Source organism: Centroberyx gerrardi, chromosome 17 (genome assembly GCF_048128805.1).
Source record: "Centroberyx gerrardi isolate f3 chromosome 17, fCenGer3.hap1.cur.20231027, whole genome shotgun sequence".
In the NCBI taxonomy this organism is placed as follows: Eukaryota; Metazoa; Chordata; class Actinopteri; order Beryciformes; family Berycidae; genus Centroberyx; species Centroberyx gerrardi.
The window spans coordinates 4,781,071-4,792,894 of NC_136013.1; the positions used below are offsets into that span (position 1 = coordinate 4,781,071).

Genomic DNA, 11,824 nt, shown 5'->3' on the forward strand with positions numbered 1-11,824 from the left:
AGCAGCAGAAGCACTGGAAGCAGAAACACGCTCTCATTCTTAGTCTTGCGCGATCCACAACACATCAATTATCCCTGATTACTGCGAGTAGCGAAGATAGCACTCCTGCCTGTAATATACTAACTCTCTAAATACCTTTGGGGGCTTTTTTTCCCCCCTCCATGATCACGAGTGTGTGTACCATTCATTCATTAGATCTGAAGCCTGAGAGTCATATAAAGCCTCTCTATACCCGTCCATATCTCACACTACTTCATGGTGCCTCACATCTTCCTAACCCCATACTGTGTTGGTGGCTCCGGTCTCCTAGCAACCAGCCCTCTTAGAGGAGGTGACAGCATTTGAGTGGGCACCCTCACCTCTCCACATACCCCCCCTCCTCCCCACCACCACCACCACCTCCACCCTCCACCCCTCACCCCCCACCCTCCACCCTGCGGATGCTCTTCAAACCAACACATCTCACTTTGTGTTGCAATTTGCTCCATGCACTCTGTCGGAGGTTTCAAACGAGGTGCGAGGGGAGCGTAATTAAGCGCTTTGGATGAGTATTCTGCCTAACTAGAGTCACCACATGAACATATCTGTAGTTATAGGACACATGGTAAAGCATACAGTGGGTCAATGACATGTTTTTTGCACCCAAATCCATTATTATTTTCCACAAAGAAAATGTCAAAGAAAGGATTATTCTGCAATATCTGCTTCAGGAGAAACCACTTTCATTTTATTGAAACGAAAATTCATTTTTGTAGTTTTATTGCTCCAAAGTTAAAAAATGTGAGGTGGTGTAACAGTCTGAACATACATGAAGAGAACAAAACTGCAATAAAAAGGTTCTCATTACATGCATTTTAGACACTACAGTGATTCATGTTTTTGGTTTTCAGTACTGATAAATACAGTAAAAGTGCATTATTTATACAAAAAAAAAATTAATATGGTTGCATTACTTGACATTTACACCACTGACCCCAGTTACAGTTACAGTCTAGCTGGTTATGCATGCTCGGTCTGTTGCAACAGGTAGATCATTCGAAGTGTTTTGATGCTCCACACCAGATATGCTCCTCCAAGGTTTTTCAATGTACGTCACATCATGCTGCCTTCACATTTGGGCTGGCTGTAGCCCGGAGCCACACTGGTAAAATGACGTGAGTGGTTGACGACGCTAAATGGCAGCACTTGAAATAGCCTACCTGCCAGCCCGCTCACCCACTTGCTGATGCGATCACGACCCCGTTAGCAGCGTTTCAGCACCGCGGCGCCCCGGACAGCTCCTCCGCCTTTCCTCCAGGACATCCGTCTGTGGGGAGAAGTGGAAAAAAACAAACAAAAAAAAAAGCTTTAGGGTTTGTTGTTGATTTCAAAAGTTTCATTTCAACACGGTCCAACTTGAAAGTCACGGAGGAAAAAAAAAAAGAAAAAGAAAATGAATATTGATCGACCGAAAAATGTCTCGTTTTTTGATTTTGTCGGGGGAGTTCAGCTTCTCCAGGGGGAAGAGACCAAAACAGCGCTGCCTGTCATCCTGATAGGGATTTGTGTGTCCGGGGCAGTTGGGAATTTGCTCGTTTTCCTGATTTTCATTCGTGATTTTAGGAACGGACGGGGCTCCGAGGTGAAAGCGCTCCTCGCCTCTCTGGCCTCGACAGACTTGATGATCTTGCTGCTGTGCGCTCCCGTGCGCGCCGTCACCTACTACAAGCAGACCTGGACGCTGGGCAGTTTTGTTTGCAGCACCACGGACTGGTTCCAGCACTCTTGTGTAGTTGCAAAAACTTTAATCCTTGCAGTCAGCACCAGGGCGAAGCATAACTTGGTCTCCAGCACCGCCAAAGGACCGCTGTTCAGCCCGACGTGGATCCACGGCGCGCTGGTGTTCATCTGGATAGTGTCCATGATGTTCCCGATCCCCCAGATGTTGTTCGCCTCTTTGCAGCCGTTTGGCCGCGACGCCGCTATTTGCGTCTCTGAAATGCCAGTGTGCGCGTCTGACTTCATGAATTTGTTCTACAAGATCTACCCGACTGCAACCTTTGTGCTGCCCATTATCTTCACACTCGCCTACTACACCAAAACACTGCACACCGCGGTGAACCACGCGCCCGGCCCCCAGCAGCAGAGCAAGGTTACCCTGGTTTTACTGTGTCTGAGTGGCGCCAATGCCCTCATGCTGCTGCCGGAGTGGGGCACGTTCACCTGGATCAGGCTCGGGTACAACAAGCCTCCTGTGGGTTTGGTCATCTTTGCGCAGGTGCTTCTTTACGCATGCAGCTCCCTCTCTCCGGTCATTTTAATGACCATGTACGACGACGTGCGCCACGGACTCATCACCCTCTGGTTCATCGCGACCTGCAGAGGCTCGAAGCACGTTCCCAGCAACAAGTATCCAAAAACGGAGGGGAACGGGGCGGAGGTCGGAGCCAATGCCATCGCCAACGCCAACTCGCAAGACAAGGAGAAGACCTTCCCAGATGTGGAGCACTTTTGGACAGGGCGCAGGAATACGCACGTCGAGGAAGAACAGGATCCAGTTCCATGGGAAAGAGAGGAGAAAATGTTGTAATGAATCTGATGTGTCGTTTGACGTGAATGTGTCTTTTTAGCAGAGGAATTCAACTCGTTCTCAATTGGTTCTCTTATTGTTGACCCTTGTTGAAAGGCTGTAGCGGCCTATTTGCTGTCGTGAGCTTGATTAGATATAAAATAAACTTGTACACTATTCTGTTTTGTTGTTACTGCAGATATATGTCAATCTCTATCGATTGTGAATATTTGTTCTAGCCTACAGTATTTGGCAGCTGCACTGTAAGTAGAGTAATGATTTTGTAACAATTTGTTCATGATGTAAAAGTATATGTAAATATTCAGGCCACTTGAGCATCGGGGGGGTTTGTTGTGATTGTGTATGTGATGCATAACATGGATATTAAAACATTCTCAAATATGGACTGCTCTCTTTTTTCCCCAAAGGCTATAAAAACACTTAGCCTACCTTAATCACGGATGAAATACAGTTCGACAAGCAAAGCTCTCCATTTAATTCAAAAGGTTATGAGATGGCATGCGCTGTAAAAACAGAAATCATTTTTCCATATTAAATTCACAACTAATCCAGCTGGGTATTTTAGGTCAAGTCAACAATCATATTTCAGGGAAAGTAGCATGCCACCAGTTTAGCAGATTGTACTGTATCTGGTCAACATATATGTATATATTTTATTTTCCATTATGAATGAATGAACACACTGGACTTAAATACAGTGTCTCAGTTACAATAACTGACAAGCCATAACACCATGACACCATGAAAGACAAGATGCTGTGATTCATTGCTGCAGGCACAGTGACCAACTGCATAATAGGACAATATGTGTCTTTTGTGTATTTTCACAGTTTACATCATTGTCAAAATCAGTGTTAAAGATCCTTCATGAAATTCTGCTTCACACACACTTGTGCCAACTCACAAGTTTTTGGCCACCAAATAGTATTTCAAGTTGTTTCAAGTTATTTTCTCGACTGTTACAGCATTTATTTCCAAATCAAGTGGGTTACAACATGCTGAAGTCAACTGGTGAGGAATGACCCAGTATAAAAGTTTCACACTGAGTAGACAATGTGGCTTAGTAGTGTCAAATTATTTCTTTAGCTTTTGTGAATGTGGTTGTTCACACTAATGAAGCAGTTGTAGTCAGGGCTTGTAAGTTATAAGATTTGTTGATAGCTATATTAAATAAATAGTCTGGTTAGTATTTTTACAGTGTGCATTGTATAGTGGACGGTCGGGTGAGGTGACCATCATATAAACTGGGTTAATGATGTAACCTTTCAGTGGTTTTTAGTTGTCAGTGTGTTTACCACCGAAGCAGCGGCCTCCTGCGGCTCCGATGCCCGGCAGATTTGACATTTTAGTCTGCCGGAGTGAAAAGAAAGGTTAGAGGTTGAAGAGAAAAAAAAGAAAGCCTCTAAAGCTTTTCAGCATGATTGTGCTCCTGCACATAATTTATTTATTGACAATGGACCATTGCTTCAAATGCCTACCCTTGGTACACTTGGCTATTCATTATATTATTCACAATATGTTTTGAGTTGTCCTCCACACTGGGATGCTAAATTTAATAATGGCCAATTAAACAGTCCATTTAATAGACAAATCTATAAAATTACTTCTTTATTACTCCACATTATTGTCCCGCTGCAAACCAAAATACAATAGAAAAATTGACCTTTAGATGTTCTGTTTATTAAAGAGCACCAGCACTGTTCTGGTGCCAAGTGCTTAAAACATTTAAGGAAATAACTCAGTGTAAAAAAAACAAAATCATCAAAACTGATTCATTAAAAAGTTTAAGTTGACTGAGACTTTTAACAGAATGCTGCAATCCTTATATAGCAGTAACCCGTTATATCTTTAGTACAGTACATTCAAAGTTTTTGAATTGTATTAAATCACCTCAGTATCCGTGAATGGCCTTACCAGTAATATGCAATAAGATAAAGTCTGCATGTAACACATGATGCAGAAATCCATCTGATGAACGGTTTAATGGAAAGCAGCTTAGGGTACCATGAGCTTACAGTCAAGTCCAGTCCAGTCCAGTCCAGTCCAGTCAAGCCAAGTCAAGTCAAGTCAAGTCAAGTCCAGTCCAGTCCAGTCAAGCCAAGCCAAGTCAAGTCAAGTCAAGTCCAGTCCAGTCCAGTCCAGTCAAGCTAAGTCAAGTCAAGTCAAGTCAAGTCATGTCCAGTCCAGTCCAGCCAAGCCAAGTCAAGTCAAGTCAAGTCAAGTCAAGTCCAGTCCAGTCCAGCCAAGCCAAGTCAAGTCAAGTCAAGTCCAGTCCAGTCCAGTCCAGTCAAGCCAAGTCAAGTCAAGTCAAGTCAAGTCCAGTCCAGTCCAGTCAAGCCAAGTCAAGTCAAGTCAAGTCCAGTCCAGTCCAGTCCAGTCCAGTCCAGCCAAGTCCAGTCCAGTCCAGCCAAGTCCAGTCCAGTCCAGTCCAATCCAGTGCAGTCCAGTCCAGTCAAGTCAAGTCAAGTCAAGTCAAGTCAAGTCAAGATAAGCCATGTCACGTCAAGTCCAGTCAAGCCAAGCAAAGTTAAGCCAAGTCAAGTCAAGTCAAGTCCAGTCCAGTCCAGTCCAGTCCAGTCCAGCAAAGTCCAGTCCATTCCAGTCCAGTCCATTCCAGTCCAGTCCAGTCCAGTCCAGTCCAGTCCAGTCCAGTCCGGTTTAATCCAGTCCAGTCCAGTCAAGTCCAGTCAAATCAAATCAACTCAAATCACGTCAAGTCATGTCAAATCAAGCTTTATTTGTTTAGCACATCTCAAACACAGGGAAAATCAATGTGCTTTATATAAAAACAAACAAACCAAAAAACAAGAGTGCAAACCCACACAATGTAGTGAAAACCTGCCATAACATATATATATATATATATATATATATATATATGTATATACACACATCACACAAAGACAATACACAATACACTTTTCACACAAAGAACCATCCTCCCAGAACGTGCACATGCCCTCTCTCTCTCTCTCTCTCTCTCTCTCTCTCTCTCTCTCTCACACACACACACACACACACAAACACACTCATATACACAGGGATAAAACCTAGTCAAAGGCTTTAGAGAAAAGTTTTAGCCTGCTTTTAGAAGAGGTTCGTGTTGAGGCAGATCTCTTCTCCTCTTGCAGGCTGTTCCAACAACTCAGAGGGTAAAAGCAGCTTCACCAGCTTTTCATTTAATCCTTGGAAAAGGAGTCCAGTACCAGAAGACCTGAGAGATTCTGGCTTATATTTTGCATTGTAGAGTCGGTCCATTTAGAGCTTTGTAGACCAGCAGCAGAAACTTGACCTCATTCTAACTATCATACCATACACCTATTTGACAATTTATGACCAAAAAAAGGCAAGAATGTTATTTTATTGTATTTTTATATCAAAATGTCATAACGTTTACTTCCTGGAAAGTCCAGAACAGTCCAGAACAGTCCCGCCCCTCCGCCCATCCCATCAAATAAAACTAAGAAAAGAAAAGATCACTTGAAATTCAGAGTGGTGGTTTTAACAGATTGGTAATTGTGGCAAAAAGACTGTGTATTGTTTTTGTTATAATTAATAATCTTATCCTATCAAGTTTCAATTCCTTGTTGTAGTTGTGCCATTTGTCCTTTTGTTATATTTTGCCATTTGTTATCTTTTGCCATTTCAGCAGTCATTTTTTACCCTTGTTCTCGATTCCACATTCATCCAAAGACCTTTTTGTTTCTCAGTCAGTGTTTTTTTTTATTTATTTTTTTTACAGTGCACCAATAATGTCAATAGTCTTTTTTTAAATGGAGTGGTGAAGCTGTGGGCAGTGTTAACTCCTGGAAGCTGTGAATAAAAGTGTCAGCTGTCTTGGCATTGAGGTAACGCTTCTTGTGAAGTCCTTTGAGACATGTCTGTGATAAAAGGCTGTATAAATAAATGAACTTGAACTTGAACTTGAGCTTCTTAACAGTTGTGACAGTGCAGCCCGGCTGCTCTGCTATCAGAGTCACAGTAAAAAATACACAAAAAACATCAGAAAATACAACCTGAAGGAGAGACAGAAGACACTCACTGGTCCAAAGTGTGGAAATGTGAGGGTTAAGGCTGTGGTTTACTTGCTGTGAAAACCAATTTCGGCAGGTTCATACAAACAAAACAACATGTTTACAGAAAAACAATAGGACCACATTGGCTTCGAACTCAGTGTGAACAGGCTTGCTGGTCCAACTAGTCAATTCTTCATTCAACTAGTTTTCTTAATTCCTAGAAAACTAGTATTTGCAACTGGTCTAAAATATCACATGATTGGTTGTGTTGCCTTGTGGAAAAGCATCTCCATTTCCTTTTCCTGCTTATTGCCTTTGTTTACATGCTAACTCTGCAGAATGAATGGTTTTGAGGCTTGGCTTGATGAGCTTTTAGAGGATTTGTGCACCTCAAACAGTTTCTGAAGCCTCATATTTCCTCAGCCACCTTTTTTGCAGCAGTTGTTTAATTTAATATTGAATTACTTGTACGTTAATTTCCTTCTCAGTGACTCAGTTGTATTTGATATAGATGTCATCTCACTAGAACCTATGGGTTGTTTTCAACCACCTGCATACTGTACGATCTTGTTTAATTCTGTCTATTGACATTTTATATTTTACTTTCTTGCACAAATAAACTAAACTAAATTGTTGTTGCAGTTTTTGAGTTTTCGTCAGTTTCCCTTGGTTACTGTTGCCTCTTTAATCTTCATGGGCCCGTAAATAAACAAACAATATAAAGCCGCAGCGAGTACATACATTTGTGACTTCATGGCTAGTATAACACTGCATGTACAGGCTGTATTGCCAGTGGAAATCTAACCCCTAACTCCAGCGGTGTTAGCAGCATCCCTAACCGCTGAGCTACCCAGGACAAAGATCAAGTGCACTTATTGTAAAGCTTCCAGCAGACTCTCTCTTCGGGTGCTCATCAGTGGATTGGGTCGAGGCCAAGAAAGTCTCTTGTAGCCCACAGCGATCTGTGACAAGTCAACCATCCCAGCTCTCTCCCAGGAGATTCCTCGCCCCTCTCACTGGAAGATACGGCCCAGGGGTACTGCAAAAAAAAAATTAAAAAAAAACTGTAGCCAAACATCTTCCAGTATCTCATGAAAGCAAATTGTATGCGACATCTTTATGAGATGCTTGGTGTTCTCAACAGCATATGGCAACATCTATGATGGCAGTTTCTAAGGACCATTTAATGTAACCTCTTATGTAATGCAGCTACAATGCTTGATACATTCTGCTTCACTTGGCCATATAAACATAATGCTGAGTAATCAGGTTGCCTTGGGGGATAAAGTCCATAAGGTCCCATTTCCTATCTACTCAGTCTGACTGGGGCTTTACAGAAGGTGAATCTGTGCCAGAGACTTTCCTTTAGCGCATACAGTTAATATAGCAGTGATACACACAGTATGTCGGTTAAGGGTTAGCTGTCTCTGTCAAAGCCAGGATTGAACTGATGAACTTTAACCAAGCTCTGAACTCACACTGGGTTTGTTCAGTATGAAAAGGAATCAGCCAGTAGTCAGAAGCAGTCAGTCTTTATTAGCAGAAGGAAGCAGCAAATGGAGAGGAGTGATATGATGGCTGACATCGGCTCATATACTGTAAGAGATTGCTTGTTTTGATCCCACAAGCTGCAGCAGATGTTGCTATTGGGGAATAAATATATATGCAGGACTCATAGGGTTAGGATATAAGAGCTGTAGGTTCAAAATGTGATCAACCAGACTGACATAATTCACTGATAAAGGCGACGTTGAGAAGCATTTGCATGTGAATGCAGTATTTCATACTACTTTGAGCTGTAGTGTAGTGCTGTAGTTTTAAAGCTAAAGGGCGATGAAAAGAGTACAGTCCTGCTCTTTTGTTGAGATGTAGATGGTGTTTTTTCTCCCCACTCGACCGTGATAGGTTTTTCACATCGCCTGAGGCGCTGCTGTGGCTTTATTTGACGGCTGCATCCTCCTGCCTGGTATGGAGTGTTTGCCTTGCAAGGTACAAAAGGTTTGCAGCAGACCTGGGTCAAATAGGAGTTGTTTAAATCTGCTTGGGGAACCAAACGGTTGGGATTTAGTGCATCAAGACAGTTTAGATATAGTGTCAGGTAAATTGCGTATTTGAAACTGATTTTCATATTCTTCCCTGTGATTGTCTAAACTTTTTGACGCTCGTTGTATCTACAAATTTACACCATTTGACCCAGGTCTGGTTTGTAAATGTAAATCTGTGTCAGAAATCCTGTCACAAGCTGGAGTCCAACCTGATATTCTCAATACATTTCTGTTTTACTATTCTCTATCACCAGTCGATATAACACAATAGTGATTCAAGCTATACCCAGTTCGTGAAAGCTTTTATATTTGCTGTTTTAAACACACAGTATCTGGTGGCTCTTTCCCGGGAAAAATCCTCTGGTGCACAGGGTGATGCATTTTACGTTTCCGGTTTGTTTGGAATAAACAGAAGAAGAAGAACTGGGTAGTTAGCATGAGCAGTGATAGCCACTATGGCTGAACAGACAAAAAAAAAGAGCGCCACCTACAGAAACTCAAACTTCTTCAACAGAAAATCCAAGCTCCGCCCACTCTGTTTGATTGACAGTTGATCTCTGGGAAGTGCAGAGCAGAAACACCACAGCAACAAGCGCTGAGCACCAAAGATGGAGATGAAATCAAAAAATGCGAATCTCGCAGATTACCACTTTAAATCATTCAGAGTTTTAAACTGGAAAACTTTAAACACAAACTCTCCTCTTTAACCTCAAAGTTTCTGCAGCATTAACAAACTGCAAAGACAAAGACAGGAGCAGGAATTAGTGAATAACATCAAGTGAAGTGGAGAGAGGATGCACAATACAGTTATGGTCATTATACTTTCAATGCAATTAAATCAGCAAGAGGATTCAGCTCAAAATTTAAAAAACTTTTGAATGTTTGTGCAAAGCCTCGAAAATGACTGAGAATGAAGGCTTTGCCATTATGAACTGCTGTTTCAGTTTACATTTTCATTTAATTAAACTGAAAGTCAATAGGATCCACAAGGAATTGCTGTTAAAAATAAAAAAACATTTTTGTTTTTAATCCATTCAGAGAAATTGCAAGTGCATATTTTAATTGTACAATATTGTGCTAATTCTTTATATTCTTAGAAATCTTTACATTACTTCTAAAAGATATTTGCCATTCTTTCCAACAAGACTGATCCTGCCTGATGCCATTATCCTCCCATAATCCTCCAGTAATTCAGTTCACTGGGATGCTGTTCATTTCGTTACAGCTGGTTGGCAGGGCTGTGCATCAAATTAGATCAGTGTCATGCAAAGACTGAGTCCTCTTAATACACACATACACATCACTGGAGCCACGTTCAGTTTATTGTAGCTGCTTAAAAGGGAATGTTGATTTAAATTAATTCGACAGTAGATTTCTCCTAAGAGGCTGACAGACTCATTGAATGAGTAAATAGCCCCATCTTCTGGTTAGAAATAAGCATAGGACAAGATTTAAACTAAATTTATGTCTCATTTTATTTTTTTATTCATTTCTTCATTAGTTTCTGCTGCTCAGTTGCTATAAAAGTACGTTACACTCAAATTTTCAATTCATCTGTTAGGCTTTTATTACTCAGTAGATCAACAAAAAAGCAAAAGATATAAAAGATATAGCAGATCTATTTAGTTGCCTCACCCATTGTCTTTTCCCCATTGTTGTCATTGATGATTTTAAAACGGTCAATGAAAGACTTCAAATATATAACAGTAATAATGGTAATAATAATAATAATAGTCGATATACTGAAACTGAAACTTTATTGATCCCCATGCATGGGAAAAAAAGAATAAGCAATAAAACCACAGAAATGACAAAAACACTAAAGCAATAATTCAATAAAATAGAATATAAACAATTGTGGGGTTGTGTAAACATATGTTGGTGACAATTCAAACAGGTTAAGTAGGCTATTGGTGGGAAATATTACTAATGTACAGTTACAGTTAAATTACAGTTGTTATTGCAGGTACTTACAGTTGTTACACACAGATGTTACTGGCAGTCATTATTGCTTACTTAAATATGGATTACTAAATTAGAAATATTCGTTATGTATATATAAATATTTATAAAGCTAATAAAAATATAAAAGTGTCAGTGTGTATACAGTATGACAGTGGAACCGTTGTTCTGCTTGATTGCTTCTTGATTCTTTTCACTTATCCTTAAAAATAGAATTGATCTATTTTATATTTCATTCATTCAAAAACACTTAAAAAAACATGCTCTCTCTCTCGCTCGCTCTCTCTCTCTCTCTCTCTCTCTCTCTCTCTCTCTCTCTCAATTCAATTTCAATTCAAGGCCACATGACCATATACAGTACAGTATTGCCAAAGCACATTCCTGAGGACAATAGCAGAATAAAAGTATGAACACGAATGATTAGATTAGGCATATTAAGATTAAAACAACCCTAACAGCTATAAAACATCAAAGGTGATGAGGGGGGAAAAAGTGAATGGTAACAATAACGGTATTGTCAATAACTGTGTGTGCGGCTATGTATGTGTGTCTGCGTGCATGTTTTTGTAGTAAGCTTTGTGAGTGAGTGTGAGCGTGTGTGTGTGTGTGCATGCATGCTTGTGGGTATGTGGGACTCTCTCTCAATTCTCAGTTCAATTCAATGTGCTTTATTGGCATGAAAGTTCACAGACAATATTGCCAAAGCATCAAGATGAATATCAGTCTAGGTGTGTGTGTGTGTGTGTGTGTGTGTGTGTGAGAGAGAGAGAGAGAGAGAGAGAGAGAGAGAGAGAGAGAGAGAGAGAGTCAGCGCGAGGAGGATCTGGGTTGCTGCGTGTTCAGCTCCTGCCTGAGACTCTCTCTCTCTCTCTCTCTCTCTCTCTCTCTCTCTCTCTCTCTCTCTCTCTCTCTCTCTCTCTCTCTCTCTCTCTCTCTCTCTCTCTCCCTCTGTCCATGTGAAAGGATTAAAATCAGGGTTTAGAGACAGATGTAAAGCAGAAGTCGAGATCCAATCTAATTCTATTGGAAGCTTAAATTGGCATCACATCGCCGAAGAGGAAAGGTCACGCTCGGGGGTCAGGATTAAGAAGCTCCCGCCTCCCGAAGCAGAGCGAATGTTCCTATTGGTCCACTTTGTTTAACAGACGGCGCTGTCGTCCAATAGCGATTGAGAATCCGGATCTCTGCGCAGATGTGTGCGTGCAGTTCACGCCTCCAAAAAAAAAAGACAA

The 11,824-nt window shown here is 41.1% G+C and overlaps 1 protein-coding gene across 1 annotated transcript; it reads left to right on the top strand.

Moving 5' to 3' along the window:
* The first annotated feature begins 1,432 nt into the window (after positions 1-1,432).
* LOC139918145 (G-protein coupled receptor 151) lies at positions 1,433-2,569 on the top strand. The gene has a single exon (XM_071907426.2). The coding sequence runs from the start codon at positions 1,433-1,435 to the stop codon at positions 2,567-2,569; it is 1,137 nt and encodes a 378-aa protein (XP_071763527.2).
* The last annotated feature ends 9,255 nt before the right edge of the window (positions 2,570-11,824 follow it).